The sequence below is a fragment of the Triplophysa dalaica genome, chromosome 13 (genome assembly GCF_015846415.1).
Source record: "Triplophysa dalaica isolate WHDGS20190420 chromosome 13, ASM1584641v1, whole genome shotgun sequence".
Classification (NCBI taxonomy): Eukaryota; Metazoa; Chordata; class Actinopteri; order Cypriniformes; family Nemacheilidae; genus Triplophysa; species Triplophysa dalaica.
Window position 1 is genome coordinate 22,671,584 of NC_079554.1, and position 23,247 is coordinate 22,694,830.

Genomic DNA, 23,247 nt, shown 5'->3' on the forward strand with positions numbered 1-23,247 from the left:
GTATTCTAAGTGTACTTCTATAAACTTAAAATGTGCTTCAAGTATTGAACGAATATATCTATAAGTGCACTTGTAGTAGTTGCAGTATTGACATTGCAACCTGATCTCACAGGAACTTGTGACTACGAGGGGACTTTCTTTTAGGAATGGATTGTGATTTGTACAAAACAATACTGAAGCCCCAATCCTCAAACCAACATCACTGGTGTGAAAGCAAATCGTACAAAAATGCACAATATGAAATTGTGTTGAACATTGTTGTGCACTACTGTTACACTTGAAGAACACTTAAAAGTACACTTTTATAAAGTAAACACTTACAAGTATGGTACTTGAACAATGATGTTTGCACACTTAATACACAAAGTCTACTTAACGGTACAGTTTGTAACAGTTTTGCCGTATATATTCAAAAACCACTAGGTCAGTGTTATATATTTTGTTCAGCTGAGTATTTCCAATATCTCATATGTTTCCAACTACTTATGAATCGTGAGAAAATCGCCATTCTAAATAGTCGCCCATCAATGGCGTCATCACCGCGTGACCCTTTGTTATCACCTTTACTGACGTAGAAAACGTTTGACAACAGTGTGGGTATGTTCAAAATAACTTTTACTATGATTGACTTGAACACTGCGCAGTGTTATCACACCATCAAATTGGACAAATACTGTAACTATGACTAAAAATGTATTTTTAAACTGTACGTTACTCGGGTCTTATACGTTACAATGAAAGAAAATAATTAGTGAAAGTGAAATTGACCAATTCGTCAGGTAAGGTGACCCATACCCGAAATGTGACCTCTGCATTTAACCCATCCAGTTATTAGTGAGCACACACACAGCAAGTGGTGAACACACGTACACCCGGAGCAGTGGGCAGCTATCACTGCAGCGCCCGGGGAGCATGTAGGGGTTTGGTGCCTTGCTCAAGGGCACCGCAATCATTACCTGCCGGCCCTGAGGATCGAACCGGCAACCTTCTGGTCATGAGTCCGACTCTCTAACCATTGGACTACGATTGTGTCATCAAACACAACTTTTTGCAACTATTGCTTTATCTCATCCGTTAACATGATTTCTCGTTCCAGTCTGATTGATGGGCATCAGCGGTGGACAACAGATCCCATCATCCCACGCTGTGCTATTGTTTGATCATGTGCCCTCTAGCGGCCCTCTAGCGGCGGCTTTTTCAAATTGTAGCTTTAAAATGAAGAGTTTTAATGAGAGGACTAAAAAATCTTCTTTTTACGACATTATCATGTTTTTATTGTGTAAGTTAGCTGTATTTTTTCAGTTATTATGACTTGAATCAAAATAAACCAACTGGTTGATTGATATTAATTGGAATGCACCACAAAAAAACAACATTTTAAAAAACAGAGTTATCTCATTTTTGAAGCAAACTCTTCAAATATTCTTCGAATGATAGTTTTGGGAGTTTTCAAATGTACTTAATAAAGTAAAGGTGAAGTCTGTCTTTTGTAAGGGTCACAAGAACACAGATCTAAGTTGACTTGTTTATTTCGAGTAAATGTTGTGTTGATGGATTGTGTGAAGTGCTGGATGTGTCATGATGATGAAGTGGATGTGATGATGGTTTGAGGGCAGGTGGATCTCCTCCAGCACGGCTCCAGACGCTCGACAGATCAGCTTACAGGTTACGTAAGGCGTGTAGCGGTGAACATGTGAACTTTGCCCAGAGATTTGATTGTTTCCACATGTGTTTGTAGAAGACTCGATTGTTTAATGTGATGCTGGACATCTGCAACTATCAAACACGTCCGGTGTTTATTTTTAAACATGCGTATATTGTGTATATTTAACAGACCCTTTCGAGCGCTCAATAGATTTAGTGTCCAGTACATTACTGTGATGTTACTCTCTTGATTCAGCTACCTAAGCATTTTACATAACGTAACATAAATCTCTTATGTTCTTATTGCTTCAGAAATGTAAGTTGGCTTAACGCCTGACGCCTCTTATGAAAAGAAATATACTTGAAATTCATTTGATTAAGTGAAGTGATGGAAAGCGTTGTTCTTTCAGGGGAATGAAATCAAAGCTTTGAGATCCGAGCTCACCTTCGCCTCATCACACGGAAGATTTGAGGACGGTGATGTCATAATGGACCTCAGGTGTCAGAGGTCACGGGTGATTCTTACGAGAGATATCAGAGAACAGTAGAGCGGATCTCTTGCGGTCATTCACAAGAAATCACATTTGGCGATGATGAAATAATGGCCTGAAAACATGAATCTGGATTTTAAAACGAAAGACAGGAGCAGATTCTGACCGGATGAGGCTCAACAGAACCACAGCTCCTCTTCTGAGAAATGACAGTTTCTGGGTTCTTAAGCCGGAGATCCCTCCAGAAAATACTGTACAGACAAGCGTGTGCTTATTTACTTCATATCTAGCGCTGTTCTACGTTTATGGATATATTTAGCTATATTATATAAGGGATAATGTACAGGCAGCCGGTTGTTATGGCAGAAATAATCCCCGACCGTATGATCAGGACCCGACACGAAGCTGAGGGCAGCTGAGGGCGTTGTCGCACGACATGAAGCGGAGTTCCTAAAACCCCCATAGCTGTCATAAAATGCACTGTAACCCACTGCTTCGTGGAGCTTATTGCTTTCATAAACCGGTTATTCCATATCCTTAGCAAAGTTTCATAAAATAAAGTAAATAAAATGATATTAAGGCTTTGTGGTGCGGTAGCCGTTATATATCCGGGTATATTATAACGTCTTAGAACTCCGCTCAGCCAATCAGAATCGAGGACCCGAACTGACCGTTTGCTTGTACATTATCCCGCTTGTTACACGCATACTTGCCACACGAGAAAATATAGACGTGAATGTGAAATATTTGGTTAAATTATTTTTACCGAATGCAGACCTTCCGCGAAGAAAAGAAGTTTAAGGCCGAAATTTGCCCTCGTTTTTTTGCCCTCAAACAAATGTGTCAAAACTGCATCCGGGTTACCGTGTGTTATTAGTATTGAGCAGTTGTTATCTGGGAAGAACGAACCAGCAAATTTTGAGACTGGCCAAACAGAATCGAGCATTCTAACGAGACAAACCTGCCATTCTCTCAAAGTTCTTGCTTTTCATTTTGATGTGATGAATATCATCCGTGAAAAACATCATAGACTTCCTAAACATCAGACATGTGCATGTTTATCTGTTCATGTGTCATATTTACACTTAACCCGGGACAAACGACTTCAGAATTATTAGATGGAGATCAGATTGGGTTTCATTTATTTACGTTGGACGCACGCAGCATCTGATTGTTCTCGCTTACAAAAAGCTCATTTATACATTCACATTCAAGTTTAATAACCTGATGTAATTTGAGGTGATATCTGACGTCAAAGCAAGTCCAGATGGCCATGAAATATAGATCATATCCAGAATGTACACGTTCGCACCATGTGCGGTTTAAAGACTCATCTGCAAACACTTTCTGTTATTCACTGGATTAAATTCAGATGTTTCACTGCGATGCACGACTGGATCATGTTCATGTTCACGCTTCATTCATCACAACGTTTTAAACAAAAACACTTTCTTCAGACTATTAGTTTGGGCTGTAATGATGAGATACTTGTGATACGTCAACACAGATATTACAGAATAAAAGTCAATTAAAAAGAAACGTTCCGTATCGAATATCAAACATCGTGAATGCAAACTCACTAGGAAATCTCTTCTTGAAACATTTTCTTTTGTTTTATTTAGTGTTTTATTGTGCTGTTTTATTAATGTGTGATGATGTACTGTTTTGATTTTTGTGCAGAACTTTGATAAAGAGACGTTTAATGGTTCTAAATAAAATAAATGTATTATTATTATTATTATCTGTCTCGACTGAGACAAGAGTCTGACAAATCATTCTCACAACATCACATCATCACCCTCACATTACACTCATAATCCTTAAACTAAACCTGTCAAAAACTGCTCTTGCACTAAAAAACAATCATTTTGATGTCATTGCTAATCGTTCAGAATGGGAATATTAGCACAACATTCTCAGAGCATGCTGTGTGTTATTTGTGATGTGAATGTGTTTGTCTTCGCTCATCTTTATAAAGTCGGTCTTGACGCCAGAGACTCTCGTGAGTTTTGGCAGAAATGGTCTGTTATCGGTGAAGTGAAGAGTTCTATTATTAGGCCGGGAAGGCAAATGAGGACAGCGGCGAGTCGGCGTTTCTGCTCACGTGATGAACGGAGAGTTTGATGATTTGAGTCACGACTGCAGTGTTTGTAAGGAGGTCAAATCCAGCAACACAACACTGCATTCATTTCTCCGTCCACGAGCTGATGAAAGCATTTCTTTATCAAACACACGTGTGTGAGGATTCACAGTGAGATGATGAAAACAAGAGGATATATTATACATATTTATTACTACAGTATGTGTTTGGTATATTTCACAGATTCATTTTTGTTGTCACTGTCTGATATGATTCAGTAGAACAGATTCCAACGTTTCACAGGCAACACTATTTTCTGTACAAGATAATCCACAGCTAGCCGTGAGTTAAAGGGTTTTAATGCACCATGTGAGGCCAAGAACCACCTGACGTTTAACTCACGGCTAGCTGTGGATTATCCTTCTTATACCATGGTCAGTTGACAAGTTAAAGCTGTTATTGAAGGTTAGCCAGTCATTTTAGATCAAACTGCAGAAAATGAGAGTTTTAAACTATACACCTTCCAACCAATCAGAATCCAGTATTCAAACAGACTGTTTGTGTGTGTGTGTTCGTGAGTGTATGTGTGTGTTTTTTGTATGTGTGTGTGTGTGTGCGTGTGTGCGAGAGTGTGTTTGTGCGTGTATGTGTGTGTGTGTGCGCGTGTGTGTGAGTGTGATGGAGACAAACTACATTGACTGTATCTGCTGTTCCTAGAATCCCAGCGTCATATCTGAGGACTCATCCTTCAGTAGTCGCGCTTTGATCGGATGTTCCAACAAGACACAAACAGCTCTTTGTCAACAGGAGCACAAGTAATGTGAGTCATGTTAACAAACAACCTCTGAAACGACACACAAGCCCACCAGAGACCCTCAGGACACATACACACACACACACGTCACATCATTGAGCAACGGTGACCTCACAAACCCTCTACAGTTACACACCAGTTATCTTTGTGTATGTGGAACTACACACATATCTGATCCTGCTGTCAATGTTTCATGTCACATTTACATTTAAAGACACAGTTGTGCTCTAACGTTTACATACGGTTAGATTTAAATGTAGTTCTGCCCTTAACAAGTTATTGAAAATCACAGAAAAACATCCTGGACTGTGCGATCAGTTTAAACTGATCAATTATTTTGTATAAATACTAACACCCTTCAGAAGCTACACAAACACACATCATGTCAAACCCCTCAGATCATCACTGTTGTCGTGTTCTGTATGTTTGATGATGTGAAGTGATCAGTGATTTGAGTTCAGAAGAGCCTCAGGTGAACTCTGGGTTGGCAGATAAAGTCATGAGGTGAACACAGGACATGGTGTGAAATCTGCAGTCCTGACAGAATCCCCTATAGAGAAGCACATATAGATGAATATGTGAGGAACACACGGGTCCATAGATCGCTGTACATCAATAATCTGTTTAATGTTTACTGAGGGTCAATGCAGATGTCAAAATATTGCCCTGACCACCGTCCAACGTGTTTTCTTTGTGGGTCGACGCAGGTCATCATTCTGACAAACTGTACAAAGTTTTTTTGACCTCTGGCAGTACATTTTCAAATCAAATAGAAGCCAAGTATACATTTCTTTTCTTTACATGTTGGGATGAATTATGGAGATTTAAATGTGAGCTTGTCATTTTTATTTGAGGAAAAATATCAAAGTGTGGCGTCATTTCTCAGATCCAGTGTTGGGTGTAAGATATAGAAAGTCATAAGTAATAAGTCATTAAATACTTTTATTTGGAGAGAGTCATTTGTTCAGTAATCTAATGATACTATATTGAATATGTAACTAGTAACTATAAATGGATTACTTTTCCAGAGTAATTTACCCAACACATATCTTAAATGAACCGTCTACCAAAATGGATCATATACTCAATCATTTATATTCACACTTTACCTCTACGTACTTGTTTGTTTGTGTTTTCCTTTTCATGTTCCTGATGTCATTATTAGATTTTGCGATTTAGCTTGAATTTCACGCATGGGGTCACAAATATTCACCCACAAAACATGTAAAAAATCTTAAAATTTAAGCCAATTTCTTAAACCATGGCTATTCGTATTCTACTGAAGAGATCATAAAGAAGAAACACACATTTTCTTTCATGTTTCATTGATGTAGAACGTAAATGAGTGACCGAATCCCTTTTGATATGAGAACATTTTTACAGATAACATCAGGGCCTGTTTCTCAGTTAGGGCTGGTCATAAAACAATCAACGATACAATTTGCTTCCTAAACGAGATAACTCCGTTATTACAATTTTGTAAAACTTTGCAATGAGAATGAAATACAAAAATATGTTATCCTGGAACCACCCAAATTGATGCAATGGAAAAAGTCAATAAGACATTGAACAGGTCACTAAACATCATAATAATGATTTAAAAACTAAATGCAGTAAAACTATATTTGTAGAGTTCATGTAAAAAATCATGTTTTTTTATTATGCATTCCAATTAATTTCAATCAAACTGCAGTTGGTGTGTTTAGATTTTAGCCACAATAACTAAATAAACACGGCCAACTAACACAATAAAAACATGATTTTTTGCCCAATGGAGTTATGTCATTTTGGAACCAAACTCTTCAAACTCTTCTGTAAACCCGTAAAGTTGGCAATACTCAAATATCTTGAGTTTTAGGGGTTCTTGGTTTAAGTAAACAGAACCTTCAAATTTTGATTACTGTTAAGTTAAAGCTCTTACCAAATCTTATTTAGTGCGACTTAAATTTTAATTTTTCGTTTTTATGAAACTAAGTAGACAGAACTTATCGTCAAAACTTCAAGTTGATCAAAAATAGTCATTATATTTCACGCAAAAGTACAAAAGTGTTTCAGGAACTTAAAATATTTAAGAAAGTATAACTTTTTCATAAAAATTAAGATCACATTACTTAATCTGTTTGATTATTTTGAACATTTGGGTTTACAGTGTGCACAATCTAGTTCTGTTGCATAACAACCCGTGCGCAGCACTGGATCACACATCACTTTAATACAGTTAACATGTGACTCTAGTTTTCTAATGATAATAATAATTATTGATATCCAATGATAAGAAACATTATATCGATGATACACTTGTGTCAGGATATAAAGCCTTTAAGACTCGTATCACAAGAAATCCAGGTTTTGAAACGTGTGGTTTGATTAAAGAATAACAGAATAAGTTCATGAACCGCCTCTGCAGTCACGTATGATGTTCAGGTTCATATATCCGAGCATTGTCCTGACGTGTCCCTGCTCGTATAGAAGAGTGGAGGGAATTCAGATGAATGTACAAACTTAACCATGACCCTTAAAGCAGGTGAACGACCTTCAGCACAAACCTCTGTCATTCATTACTCACATTAACATACGACACATACATCCACACACACACACATACACGCATGACACTGACAGAATCGTTCTCTTCTCTTTTATTTCGGCATGAACTGCTCCTTTCAACCAATAAACACCAGACACTAAAATCAACCTGAAAAATCATAATCACCCAGCTCATACTGGGATGGTTTTTGCACAGCCGCTCGCTTGAAATTGTATAACCTGAGTAATGGGCTGCTTCATCACCATGGCAACAGCTGAATGATGACACACAAGAGCTTCAGAGAAAGAGCCATCCTATCAGTGATGATGCAAACATACAGAGACGTCCACACGTGTGCCTTAAAGACAGTTTACACAAACATAAAAAATCTCTCATCATTTATTCAAACCAACGTGAGTGTCTTTTTCTTCTTCAGAACACAACAGAAGATATTTTGAAGAATGTCGATGATCAAACAACACTGAACTCCATTGACTTCCATTATCTGAACACAAACCACTGACACATTTCTCAAAATATCTTCTCTTGTGTCACCAATGAAAGACTTACACAGATTTACGAACACATTTCTAAGAATCAATGATGACAGGATTGAGATTTAGACGTAACTGTGACTTTAAGGAAGTAAGTTGTGCGTGTTAGAGTGTGGTGTTGATTTTAAAGGTCCGGTGAGGACACAATCGATGACAGGTTCTTCACGGCAGCTGTTACCACACACTTTTCTGATGTTATCACTTGTTCTACAGTTTACAGAAAGTCTTGTGTGTTCCTCTCAGATCTTTTGGAAAGGAAGTGGATTATTGTAGAACAGCCAAGATCTGAAACTCAAGAGCTCAGAGAAGTCCTCTGTCTTCAAATGAAAGCATGAATGATAATGACGAGTGATGTTGTGAATTTAAACTCCGGCAGAAGATTTACACTTGATCACACATGATAGACGTGTTTCTAGTTCGTTTTCTTAAGCTGTTTTTAAACTGCAAGCACACGAGGAAAGTGAACCTAACATCACACTTATAGGGATAAGACTAAAGTAAGACTGAGAGCCGTCCAAACTGAAAACATCTTCAAATGCATCAGTGCTTTAGTGTTGTCGGATAAAGTCATGTTTTTTAAAGGCATGTTTTAAAACTACTTCCTCGGAATAAACTAAGGCCCGGTCCTGGTTTAAAATAATCCCTGGCCGGAAACCGCCCCATAGTTTTTGATTTATATCATCATCGCTCTTTGGACAAATTCTTAACTTTCTATTGGGGTATAGAAGCAGATTTGAATTTCTATGATCAGTGTGCACATGGTTTATTCTCAAAACTCTTCCATCTCTCATATATCTGTTTATTTTATTTGTTATAAACTGGAACATGTTGCTTCTAGAGCTGTGAAAAAATATTCTCAAAGAAAACATACAAATTAAGACTTCATTTTATTATTCTTTACTCTTAGACTGTCAGTATGAGTCAGTATGAGTCAAGCGTTCTTAAGTGTCATTTGAAGTCTGAGAATAAAGAGTAAACTGAAAGAACGTCATGATTTATATCAAAAGACAGCTGAGATCGTCAATAACATCCATTTTTGATCGCAGACGAGACAAATCTGAGTTCAGTTTGACACGTCGTTGACATCTCTTCTCAAACTGTGACGGACACATTTGTCAGATTTCTACAAAGCGAATCTCTAAAGAAAGCCTAAACGAATTCACAGAGTTTAAGAGAACTTCTGTCTTGTGTTGTCGTCTGAAGAATGAAGTCTGTTTTTATCTCCCTGGAGAACATCTAATCATTTTAATCCTTTCAAAAAGATATATTTTTGCAGAACTTTGGAAGGCGGGTCGGTGCAGAATGAAGGAATCATACGAACGTTGCTCCAGATTGTTGTATAGGATTCAAAAGTACCCGAGGAAATGTTTGTCAGGAATAAATCGTTCTTTTTGGTTTCATGTAAGCTGTGAGCTAACCGGCTTCTCTAGACGCTTGTGTAAGTGCCCAGTGTAACTGTTGCATAAGGTTTAATACTGAAATACAGAACAAAAGAAACATTGAGCTCCTACTGTACAGACTCACAGCAAACTAATACCAAGAATAAGTTTCCGCTCATGCACACTTGTGTGTATTTGGCACACAGTATTGAAAGTGTCTTTGTTCAAGACATCAAGGTTCTTACACATTTGTGAGTTTTTCACATAACAGGACGGAGATATCTGCTGAAAATATAATGACAAATACGAGGAGGAACCATCAGGGTTTATTTTAGGAAGAGTTTTTAGAGAGACATCTGTTTTACATCATTCAGATAACATCCCACAAACTCAACACATCACCGGAAGACAACCACAGACATCATTATAGTCTCCATTAAAACCAAATACAACTCCCATTATAACCATTGAATCCAGTAGAATATGATGTGTTCTGTCAGGGTTTCTCTTGAGGATGAATGGTGACGTGTTACCGGCGGTTGTCCATAGATGCCGCCATAGAACCGCAGATGAAGAAACGTCATAAACTCACAGTCTCTAATATCAACCATGTATTACTGGAAAAATGTTATATTTCACATCTTCAGTAATATTGATCGATTTCTCGTGTGTGTGAGTTTGATTTTCATTCATGATGGCAATAAGAATCTCTGTTTAAAATAAAACTCACAACTCACCTTTTAGAAAAAGCCTATAGCATGTGAGTCATCCGGAGTGTGCGCATTTGTAAACGTTTTATTTCCTGTTGTTTGCCTTTCTTTTTTGTTTCTGCTATTTATATTTGTAAAGCACAATGGTTCAACGACAGTATAAATAAAGAAACAAAAAAACGAAGAGTTTGAAATAAAAGACGATGACAAACAATGAACCTGGGAAAATCGTGTTCGCTCTTACTGTTGTTACAGTATTTTACAAATATCAATATATATAAATGCTATTTCTTTGTCTGAGTAAGCAGCCATCAAATGTAGTCATCTCAATGGGTCATTACTTATTTACATCTAGTTTCTCTTACTTTAACGTGTTAAATCTCTATGTCATTGTTTAATGCGATGCTAACCGTAAATGCACAAAAAATAAAAACCGAACTTATAAGTGTAACCTGAGGCGAGTGTTATCTGATCAACATTACCAAACGCCTTCATTTCCTGTATATTTCAACATCACATAATGTGACCCGGACGTGATCTCGCCAGAAGCAGACGCCTCATAAACTCCCCACGAGAATATACAACAATCCTTAAAGCACGATTGATGTCCGTCAAAAGAGCGGCCCGACAGACGCCGATCTGAGGATCTCAGCCAACACCTCATACACGGCAAAAACCACCATGTTCACCGGAAACGCTCGTAAGCAGTTTATTCCCAGACTTCTGAAGAATATCGATGGACCTTCGTGGCGTACGGTCTCAGAAACACAGTGAAGAAATCCTCTGTATCTCTTCTGCTCTCCGACTCCGTCCATCTGAAGACGAGCTTTGATCACATCCATGGGCGTCCCGACAGACCAGCCAGCCATTCCCGCAACACCGCCAGAAAACATCACCACCGTCCAATCTGTCCGTGTAATCAGAAAGAAATCCAGGGAGTATGAAATCTTCTCACTTCTACAGACTTTTATCATACGACTCAAAGCTGTCGAGCCACAGAAAACATCAGCAGCGCTGCATTCAAAGATCATGTGATGTTCTGTACGTTTCTCAAAGTTACTATGTGAAGAACACAAAGTTCATCTTTTTGACCCACCTGGCTGCTTCTGTCCCGGTTTGCCGAGTTTAGAACACAACGTGTCATACGTCAGAAAGTATGTGGCGAAGGACGGTCCGTCCCTGCAGGCCAGAGGAAAAGCTCCTTTATAAAGTCCCACAACTCCCTCTTCTCTGATGACCGTCAGCAGACAGTGAACGGGTCCACGATATTTGGGTTTGGGACAGTTGAGTCCGTTCCTCTGTCCCTCGGTTTGACACTGAAGACGAACTTTCACGATGTCACCAGGAGACATTACAGAAATCTGAAAGAAAACCTTTACGTGTCATCTTGTGAAGTTGATAACCATTTCAAATCAGTCTTTCACAAAGACTGTGAGGATAGATGTGTGAAGAGAATCTCGGACCTGCGTCACGCCACCAGCAAAACCTGACAGGAACATCTCTAGTTTGGTGTTGCGGCCGTCAGAGGCGTGAATGTGACTGAAACACTGCAGACAGTTGCGATAGGTGCCGAACACCAGAGACGACGTCATGGATATGGTGGTGACAGGTAAAGCCATTCCTTTAAAAAAGCCGTGAACCTGAAGCACAGCGACAACATGAATTCAAGAAAACAAACACGAGGAAGACATGAACATATTGAGTCTGTGAAACGTGTGAAACTAAACTTTAACGCAGATCACCAACAATAAGGATTGTAAGAATATTATTGATATCGTGTCAATTGTCTCAGTATTATGGTGGTCACATGACTGTATGAAACGATGGTATTCCGGGCTAACATAGAGAATGTTGGAAAAATAATAGATGTTTCCTTTGGCCAGGTCCAGTGCAGTGACCTTCTTGTTTAAAAGTGTTTTCAAGGTCCTATAACTCACACCTCAGAGCAACAGTTATGATTAGAGGATAAAGAAAACAGGACGCTTATGGCACGTCTCCAGGTCATCATTTGCCCTTTTAAATATCACAATAAGTATTGTACTTTACACCGTAAACTGAGGTATTATCATGCAGTGAGATTTTGATATTATTACATCCCTACCAACAGTGTTTTGGATAAGTGACTCTGAAAAGTCATTCATTACCAGTTACTAATTACATATTCAATAGTGTCATTAGATGACTCTCTCCAAAAAGTATTTAATTAATCATTACGTATTACTTACTATATTCTTATCGGAAGGGATTCAAGGATAGACATGAAACAGCTATTTGTAATTCATTCAAATAAATGATATAAAACTACATAAAGTAGTATTATTAACTGACCAAAGTATACAAATGTAAGAATTAAACATTAAAGCACAGATTTTAAAGTTCGACTTTTAATTTTGATGTCAATTTCACTATTGCACACACATATTATTACACAGTATTTAGTTGAATGACATTAGAAGTAACAATAACAAAATTGTAGAAAAAACAAGAGTAATCCCTTACTTTACTTTCACAAGCGAAAAGTAATTAAATTACAGTAAGTAATTACTTGGTACCTAGTTACACCAAACACTGCACACCAACCATGCAGATTCCCAAAAGAGATGCTACCTTTGCAAATGACACAATTACCATAAAGTTCTTACCCCTTCATTTTTAATAGTGGTTGTGAAACACTGCCAGATTCCTGTGAAGTGTTTCTGAGTTTGGATTCGGACCTGTGTGAGCGACATAACAACATTCTCAAAGTTATATTCTGTTTTATCATTTGCAGCGAGTAAGAACTACATTATGACAGTCTAAATCTGAAAGTTGAAATGATGAGCCGGTGTACATGAATGATAGATTTACTTTGACAGTATCAAGAGGATAACCCACAGCCACCCCACAGGCTCCTGGAACACAACAACAGTAGAATAACATACATACAACTCCATTCATTGTCTTAAGAAATACTTTTGTCTGATAATAACACTAACAACAACTATAAACACATTAAAATAAATATAATGTTTAATGTAAAGCTACTTATGTAAAAGATCGCTCTAATTCTACACACATTGTATTATCTTATATGAGTAACGGGTTATGAAATATTTCAATGAGTTAACACGGTACACTGTTACAAAACCCCCACATCGCTATCACCTTCAATGCCATATTAAGTCACATTAATTAAGCGATTTAATTTTGTCTTTATATAATAGTGTGTAAATAAATAGGGATTAATTGTTGCTAGATACCTCCAATAGATCCCGCGAGGAAGTCTGCAAAATGCATTCTCCTTCCTGCTTAGGTAATCGAAGTCATTCGTCGCGTTTGATTTCATACATCCAGAGAAGCGCTGTGCATATCGACCGGCGTATGACATCAAAGTATCGCGAGAGCGATTCAAAAGCTAAGCTTTGCAAACAGGACTCGCGATACTTTACTGACATACGCCAAACAGTCTGCACAGAAGTCGCTGCAACCTTGACACGCTCGAGTGTGCGTGACTGCACCAGAGCACGTGTATGTCGTTTTGTAAGCAGTCCCTCATTCTCACGTGCGTTCACTGACAGCTGCACTTCTACATTTATATTTAAAGCAGCAGTAAACTCACTTTTTATCACCATGTAATCAGTCTTTTATTTTTAATTTACGTTTTTTGTGATCTGTATTTCACGGTGTTGTTTTGCGCATATTCAATTCAGGTGATCTGATAAGCATGTCAAGCAAGTTAAAATTGATGTACCGGCGCGGGCGTTCGAACCCTGGACCGCGCCGTACACGCTTGATGATGCAATAGGACTGCGATTCGTTCATTTGAGCCGGTTCGTATTTTAAACGATGCACTTTGAACTGATTCGACACTTAATAATATAAAACAAGAAATATAAATTCAAACGGTTGAACTACAAAACTTTACAAAATGCTGTTTTAAACGCTTTTGTTGATTTTAGATATTAACGAATCGCTCGGTTCAGACTGTTCGTTCAGGGAAAATGCCTCAGCCGGTCATACTAAAGCGAAGGCACGTCTCATGAATATGTATTACGCTTTACGTCATGACGCATGACGCTCAAAGGAGGGAGGTGCGATTCTTGAATATGAATGAGATTTTTGAGGACGTGCATCATAACCGTCCAATAGAAAAGCTGTTCTCGTGAAAAATCGGCGCCTTCGCCATAGTAAACCGGACACCCGGAAGTGCCGCGCGACATGCTCGCCAGCGTGTGCGAGAGAAATCCTCTTAAATGCTTCGAGTCGCGATTGGGCGCGCGCACACACACCTCCTCCCGCCACCTTTCAGTCAGGCTCCGGTACACAAACAGACGGCGAACCGAACGGCCGTTAAGTCATAGAGCAGGTGATATTGACCGTGACCGTGACTCTACAACAGTCGGTGTCTCTTGAATGCATCATAATAACTGCAGGACTGCTGCAATTTACAAGCATTTCATTGCAGGACAGGCCCGGGAAGCTAGCCGAGTGAAACCGAGTCGAGCCGAGTTCACTGTCGTGTATTAGCAGACTCATCTGAGGTGAAGCTTTGAGTTCCGTTTGTGTCAGTGATGGACTTCCTCGCGGGCTGCATCGGAGGTGAGTTACACATCTTTACTCTGTACAGTCGTGTCTGCTGAGTCAATCGGTAGATTAGGACTAAATTAAGCTCGTTAAGAGGGGTTAAGCCACGTCCACCTTTATCATTAACCCGGGCGAGTGGATTTAGATCCAGAGTTTGAACCCTGTTTCCATTACAGACACCAGTGAGAACCAACCGCCGGCTGTTGAACATTAAAACCAGTACACAACTCCTATATGTTGTGTGTTTTGGGTCTTCCACAGACCACCAATAAACATCCACAGACACCATTATAACTTCCATTAAAGCCAATTCAATTCCCATTCTGACCATTAAACCCGTCAGTTTTTCTATTGTTTCTCAGAAGGGAAATATGTGTTTCCTATTATAATGCTTTTTATTGACGTACACTCACATCTAAGAAATATAATGATTATGAATATTGATTATGAATGATATGAAGGGTTTGTTTCCAAAATGGGACAACTCATCATGTTTTTATTGTGCATTCAATTAATATCAATCAAACTGCAGTTGGTTTGTTTGGATTTAAGCCATAATAACTCAAACACACATCTAACTAACACAATAAAAACATGATAACTTAATAGAAACGTCAATATCTCATTTTGGAATCACTTACCACAGGTCATGTGCTGACAGACCGTTGACCTGTTTATTGACTAAATCTGTTCTTAATAAGAAATCCACATCTTCTCTTTTGTGTGCTTTAGATGATAATATGTTAATGTGTTATAATAAATATTATGCTATAATAAAATACTTTATGTTGTCTTTATGAATGTTTTTTGTAGTTTCTGTGAGGCATTAATCTTACTGTCACATGTGTATGTTGTTAGACAGGAAGATGAAAGACACCAGCTGGTTGTTTTGAAGTTGTGAAAGAATGTTACATTCAGTGTTACATTGTGACTGATTCAGTCATGCAGAAACACTGAACATGTTACATTGTAAACATTGCGTGGATTGAGAAACAAAGCTTGCTTTAGTCCAAACACACATTTATGCCAGATTTTTTGTTTGAATACTAGATTCTGATTGGCTGGAAGGTGTGCATTAAAACCCTTAAACGCACGGGTAGCATTGATTACATGAACTCTCATTTTCACCTGTTTGATTTAAAATGACACTGTAAACATCTATAAAATCTTTGGCAAATGACCATGGTATAAGTGGGATAATGCACAGCTAGCCGTACGCTAAAGGATTTTAATGCAGTTCACAGAGGCAACCACTCTCCGCTTCATGTCGGTTAGTTCTTGACCTTCACATCATGCATTAAAACCCTTTTACACACGTCTGGATGTGGTTTATCCCTTACTTATGTTTTGTTTTGAACGATCAGAAACCGTGTTTTTCATGTGTGTGTGACAAACTGATTAATGCAAATGTGTAGAATAATACCACACGCTTCACCTTTAATGTTTCAACCATCTGTATTATAAGAACTTTCCTGAGGGAACAGACTCCTCTCTTGCACAAATAACAGCCATGCACGCGTGTGCTGCTGTGAAATGCAGTTCCAGGAAGAGCCCAGAATATCCCCCCTCCTCCCATCTCTCCGCCCCCGTCCTGTAGAAACCAGAGGGATCCACACACCCCTGCGAGAGCCAATCATCTTCGGCTGCGTCTGTCTGCCGGCTTGTGTTTCGTTTGAGCTGAATACAAGATCCTTTTGAAACATTGCTTTCGCACAGGTGCATTTATGGGCTCAGGTGAAGTTTTAAATAGATAAGGCAAATTCTGTCATCATTTGTTCCCTCTCGGGTCATTCAAAACCTCACTATGACGCTTGAGTGGAACACAAAAGAAGATATTTTGAGAAATGTCTCAGTGGTTTTGTGTTCACACAATGGAAGTCGATGGAGTTCAGTGTGGTTTGATGATCAACGATCTGCAAAATATCTTCATTTGTGTTCTGAAGAAGAATGAGAAACGCATAAACATTTGATGTGACATTCAAAGGATGCGTAAAGGATCAAATCATTTTATTTTTTGGGTGAACTATCCCTTTTTTCAAGCTTTAATTTAAAGATGTTTAAAGTGTTTCATGCCGCATCTCTTTTGGTCACTACTGTATCTATATATATTGTGTAGCTGACTCTGTTTTATTGGTCCTGGTGGGCCGACGCCTTCGACAGACCACCCATCAGACAGAACACGTGTAGTGAAGTCATGTGGTCATTGTGCAATACAGAACCCCTGACATGAACCCATGTGACGCACCGAGAAACTCTGACCAATAGAAAGCGTTTGTAGTCCTACATGGTCATCTCACTGTGGTGGGCCGTGCTGTAGAGACCAATCCAATGACATGAAAATTAAACAAATAGAATCAAATCAGTTGTTATATTCTTCTTCAGAATTAAAACCCTTGAGCTTTGACAGCCTATCATACAAAATTGAAGTCAGATTGTAAAATAATTGTGTTTGTGTGTCTATAAAGATCAGTATATTTGTGTTGTTTTCAGGTGCCGCCGGCGTCCTCGTTGGGCATCCGTTTGATACGGTTAAGGTGAGTAAACGTCTTCTAACATCCGATGCTGTCGTCTGGAGGCCAGGAAACACTTCTCACTGCTATTTTGGGATGATGTTTAATGAAGAGATAATGTTCCGTATCACTTTCTTTCTGAACCCTGTGACATGCTTTTTTCTGGGTGTGAACGCAAGAGTTACTGGAAAGCATATCCTACTACTAGCATTGAGAAATAACTGACTGAAACTAGAGACACAAACTCAACTTTATTCTTTTTCAGTTGCTCAGATGGTTATAAACTTGTCCTTTAAACCATTAAACAGCCACAAACACAAAACTCAACAAAATTGAACGGTTCACAGTTTGTGTGCACAATAGAGCAGAATTACCCAAGTATTACCAATGTGCACATCATAATGCCATAATGCATCGTTTGCAAATAATTGAAAAAAATCCAAAAGTTGGGTTTAATCAACGTTTGAAGTTGATGCAGATAGAGAGACTGTCTGAAGATGATCAGTAATCAAGATGAATGTCAAACATGTATGTTGGCAGAAAAAATCTATATTTTTAAATATATTGAATTGATTTTACCAACTTAAAGCATTATCACGTTGTATATTGTAAACTGCATTATATAGCAAGTTATCACAGATCACTTTTTTTGTCATTATCGTCCAGTCCTGCTTACCTGACACCTGAGCGGGCTCTGTTTGCTTCATTTGTATGTTTGATGATTGTTGTTTGTTTGATTTCCTGTAGGTTCGTCTTCAGGTTCAGAGTGTAGATAAACCGCTTTACAGAGGCACATATCACTGTTTCCAGTCCATAATACGACAAGAGACTGTGAGTACTGACTTCATCATCTCTCTTGTCATTGGCTAGGTTCACACGGGCAATTCTGATTTTCACAAATTCAGACAAAATTAATGAGATATGTAAAGGTTTTAATGCACAACGTGGAGGCCAAGAACCATCCGATGCGAGGCGGAGGTGCATTAAAATCCTTTAACGCACAGCTAGCTGTGGATTATCCCGCTTATACCATGGTCATGTGCCGAGTTAAAGCTTTGTTGATTTTAACAGTGTTATTTTAGATCAAACAGGTGAAAATGAGTTCTTTTGTCAGTTAATTAAAAATGTAATCAAACTGACTGGAGCTACCCGTGCGTTAAAGCAGGAGTCTTCGACTGGGGGTCCGCTGCCCGCAAGGGGTCCGCTAATTACTATTTACTCGCAGGCAACTTTTTGTTAAAAATGTAAAGCTTGGGTACAGAAATATTACAACCAATGTTCAGCCTCATTGAAGCTCCCGCGCATTGCAATTTAACCTGCGTGCGTGCAGACAAATAAAATCCATTCAGACAGCGGACGCAGCAATGCAAGAAACGTTACAACTGGATCATAAAAACTGGTAGGGTTTGAATGAGCTCTGACTCCCTTCTGATAAAAGTATGCATGAAAGGAGTTGCATGCAAATAAAGTTCATTCTCATATGTTCTGAACTTCTGTTCAAATTTGTTAGATGTACAAAGCGGTAATTTGACATCTAAATGACACCGCTTCTGCATTGTAAACTCTGACAGAACTATCCTAAGTGTTTAAAATCAATGAAACGCGCACCATGTGCTTATGGTGCACATCAATCAAGCTGCCCTGAAAATAAAGCAGGCTCGTTTGCATAATGTTGCTCTGATATGATGCTCTGCAGAAAAAAAACTAACCACTGTGACAGTGCTAATCCATGAGAAACAACAGAGCTCAGAATTATTAAAACGGGTGTGTTCTCCAACACAGAGAAGCGGAAGGGGAAAAATAATAAAACGGTCTGATTTTACAACAGAATGCATAAAATCTGCGGGACGAACACTACATTGATCAACCATCATACACAACATTGGACTAGTTAATATTAATGGTTACTGCATTTTCATATTACGTAATATTCTTTAATTCTTTTCTAAATCACACCGGCTAACCAACTTATCTCCGTGATAATGTGCAGTGCGTCAAAAGTGTTCTCGGGCACCATCAGCTGGTCGTTTTCAAAAGAGCACCAGGTATTATTATTTTAGCTGGCAAAAAACGCTTTGGTGGACATAGTTTCATTGATGAATTTATTTGTAAGCACATAGCCTGTTAGTGTCTTATGCATTTATGCAATATAATGTAGCCAAACCAGACAATGAAGTCCGGAGGATTCCACCATTCCTAGATACCTCATTTGCGTAGGGGGGGATTATGCTAATTGTGAATGATGTGCACCCTGTTTACAAATGATTGGAATTCATTAACAGACACACATTTTACTATCAAATCTGATGTTAAAGAAAGATTTGTGAATCCGGAGGAGAGTTTATGGGAAGGTCTGTTTTACGCCCAAATTACTCTGAATTTACTCATGCATTTACCAATGTTTCATGAATGAGGCCCATTGAGTTTAATCGGCATGAAAACAACGTGATTTTTGACCAAAGTCAGACTGCTGGAAATCATGTGATTAATATGAAACATCAGATCAGTTTTGATTGTTGCTGTCATACATTGAAATTAAATCAGATTCTTTGAGGCTCAGTGTAAACACAGCCCTGAATGTCTTTACAACAGTTTCACTCAGAAAAGATTATTAGGATTATTCTCAAGACTATTCAATGACTTCTGTCATCCTCTCAACAGACGTTTGGTCTTTACAAAGGCATCGGGTCGCCCATGATGGGCTTGACGTTCATCAACGCCATCGTCTTCGGTGTGCAGGGCAACGCCATGCGCTGGTTGGACGAGGACACGCCCCTGAATCAGTTCCTGGCCGGCGCGGCGGCCGGCACCATACAATGCGTCATCTGCTGCCCCATGGAGCTGGCCAAGACCCGCATGCAGTTGCAGGGCACCGGCGAGAAGAAGTCGTCGACTCGGAAGCTGTACAAGAACTCTCTGGACTGCCTGGCTCGCATCTACCAGCGCGAGGGTCTGCGCGGGGTCAACCGTGGCATGGTCACCACCCTGATCCGAGAGACGCCCGGCTTCGGCGTCTACTTCCTGACATACGACCTGCTGACTCGCTCGCTGGGCTGGGAGCCGGATGATCCGTATATGATTCCCAAACTGCTGTTTGCTGGCGGTATGTCTGGAATCGCGTCGTGGCTATCTACTTACCCCGTGGACGTGATCAAGTCCCGCCTCCAGGCCGACGGGGTTGGCGGGAAGTTCCAGTACAGTGGTATCATGGACTGCACGCGGAAGAGCATCAAGCGAGAAGGTTGGAGGGTTTTCACACGTGGACTGACCTCCACTCTGCTCCGGGCGTTTCCCGTCAACGCCGCCACGTTCGCCACCGTCACCCTCTTCCTCATGTACGTGCGACCCGATGAGGGTCGTAAAGACTGTGAACCGGCTCCCGCCCATCACGCCGCGCTACAGCAGCAAACGCATCCATCCAGTTTGTGAGTCACTCTCTCTATGCGGCTGACGGAAGGAACTAGTTTGACGGCTGACCGGTTACCAAACAGAATTGCACAACTTTTCCTTCTGTAAACATGTACTTTCAGTTGATCTCCAAGAACTGCTGCGGTTGTAAATATTTATTTTTTTATATGCTATAATATTTAACAACAAGAAAAAAGAGATAAGTGTTTCCTTTTTCTGCCTTATAAGAACAGCATACGAATGCGACTTGTGAAAGTAAGATTGTTGATGAAATGGACAGCTGTATACGGCACCTTTTGTTTTTACACGGCAGAACTAGAAAACTCGTCTGTTGGCTTTGCCGACATGTGCTGCGCTAAATAGATGCAAAGTAATCTCTAAAAAAACTACTCTGGTGAGAGATGATGTCATGTTTCATTTTCAACACTAAAAACGATGAGGTGTAGACAATACAAACATATTAAACTGAATCTGTCGGAAATTAAACATGATCTCTACCCCAAAAGAAGTCCTGATCTACCTTTGTTATAATATTCTGAGCTGTGAATCTCGTAGTCTGAGAGGCTTCATCAAATTTGTGAAAATATTAATGTTGTTTTGATCGTTTGTCCAAAGGTTACACTTCTTAATCCGTGCAATAGACATAGTCTTCCAAACGGTTATCGTTGTCTACTCGGCCGTGAGAAAATCTCATTCAAGTATTTTAACTTAAATCAGTTTTTTGGAAGCGTGCAGCTCACCTTATGCTGTTTTAAAAAAACAAGGTGTCCTGCACTCAATTCTGTTACGTGTGTGTGAGTGAGTTACACATGGCGGGTGTGTTCGCCCGGAGAAACGACAGCAACATTGGCTTGGTTTTGTTTTTTAAAACATCGAGATGCCAGTTGTGTGACGTTGGATTTTCACAGGAACTGTATCAGTTGTGTTATTAGAATTGAAACGGCCTGCTGCATTTCTCGTGTTACATCTCTTGATGAACTGATGCATGTGATGTGTCAGTCATGCTGGAAAATCGGGAAATATTTTATGTTTGTATATATCCTGGCTTGAGATTTTTTTTCTTGCATATAGAAATTTGTGTAAATAAGTTTGTGGCATATATTCGTTGTCAGAGTGCTGAATGTACAAGACAAAATGCACCTTGAGTAGGGCTGTCAAACAATCAATCGCATCCAGAATAAAAGTTAGTGTTTACGTAATATATGTCTGTGTACTGTGCATATTAATTTTGTATTTATAAACACAAAAACATACAGGCATATATTGCATGTTTAGGAAATATTTACATGTATTTATTTAAATTTACCAATAATTGGAACTATAGACATATAAATGTTTATACACATTTAGATTTGATATTTTTCTTAATTGTATGCATGTATGTGTTTATAGATACAAAATGAATATGCACACCTCACAGACATGTATTATGTTAACACAAACTTTTATTTTGGATGCGATTTATCGCGATTAGTCGTTTGACAGCCCTAATCTTGAGAAGGAATCATAGGCATTTTAAAGAAATGTTTTGCTGTTTTTTGTGTGTTCTAATGTAGATAATCTTGTATTCTAAATGGAAGTTTAGACGCTTTGCATGCTGTCTGTGAAGAATGTAAATAAAGCGGATCAGCTGTGTTTTATGGAGTTAAATCGGTTGCAATAGTGCTTTTAATAGCTTGGGGCATTTTAATGTTTGTGGTTACTGCTAATGCCTAGGAGACAGAAGAACGTTGAGTCTCTCCTATTTTTGTAAGAAAATCTCCGTTCAGCCTGGCTCCCATTTGTTGTTGGCCTCAACCGATTTACAAATTGCTTGTGGTCAACTTGAATGAAATGGGAAAATAAATATGGGATAAATTAATTGTTTCCTTGTTTTTTTATGAACATATACAATAACTTCTGTGAAACAAACATCAAATTGGGCCTCATTTATCAATCTAACGTAGAAACGAGCACAGAACCGAACTGATCTGAACTCCAGCTGAGGTTTGAATTTTGTTAATTGGATATTTATGTTTTGTAAAAATGAGCGCAAATATTTTATTAATATTTTATTGATAGTGTTTCACTATTATTTTTACATTGAAAGTATTGTTGTTGCTTTAAATTAGTTTGGTTGTGTAATGCATTTAAATTTAAACAAAATTTATCTGACTCCAGTCTTGAAAACTTTATTTAAGTTACATTAATGTGTTAATTTAAAAACAAATGTAGATATAATTTGCTGATAATGGTCTGTGGCGGAGGAGACAGACACATGTTTCTAAGCAGGATGTTTTTTTTTACACCAAAGCACGCGTTAACCTTGTAATTTCAAACAATTAAATGATCATATAATACGGCTATATTGGAAAATACTTGTATAATGTAACAAGAATAAGAAATCGCATCTAAATCTATTTAAAAACACAATTTAAAAAACAAATCTTTCTATTTGTCATTATTTATTTTCAGTTATCAAAAGGGTAACGCGTACAGAGACCTTTACTCAATCTCAAAACTTGCGTACATGAACTGAGACCTGTTGTGAGATTTGACCGTTGCAACCGCTAACGTCCATATTGATA

General features: G+C 38.8%; 2 protein-coding genes across 3 annotated transcripts; one reads left to right on the plus strand and one right to left on the minus strand.

Annotated features, from left to right (window-relative positions):
• Positions 1-9,781: 9,781 nt before the first annotated feature.
• Positions 9,782-13,618, minus strand: slc25a47a (solute carrier family 25 member 47a). Its single transcript, XM_056764232.1, has 6 exons — positions 13,439-13,618; positions 13,047-13,090; positions 12,842-12,913; positions 11,663-11,839; positions 11,296-11,560; positions 9,782-11,106 (listed from the first exon to the last, which is right to left on the minus strand). Exons 1-6 carry the CDS (start codon positions 13,473-13,475, stop codon positions 10,811-10,813), a joined length of 891 nt encoding a protein of 296 aa, XP_056620210.1. The 5' UTR covers positions 13,476-13,618; the 3' UTR covers positions 9,782-10,810.
• Positions 13,619-14,400: 782 nt separating this feature from the next.
• Positions 14,401-22,541, plus strand: slc25a29 (solute carrier family 25 member 29). 2 transcript variants are annotated; one of them, XM_056764231.1, is made up of 5 exons: positions 14,401-14,544; positions 14,644-14,777; positions 17,253-17,296; positions 18,020-18,103; positions 19,934-22,541. In XM_056764231.1, exons 2-5 carry the CDS (start codon positions 14,750-14,752, stop codon positions 20,699-20,701), a joined length of 924 nt encoding a protein of 307 aa, XP_056620209.1. In that variant the 5' UTR covers positions 14,401-14,544; positions 14,644-14,749; the 3' UTR covers positions 20,702-22,541. The 2 variants fall into 2 exon arrangements, with proteins under 2 accessions (XP_056620209.1, XP_056620208.1); XM_056764230.1 differs by having other exon boundaries at positions 14,472-14,777.
• Positions 22,542-23,247: the final 706 nt, after the last annotated feature.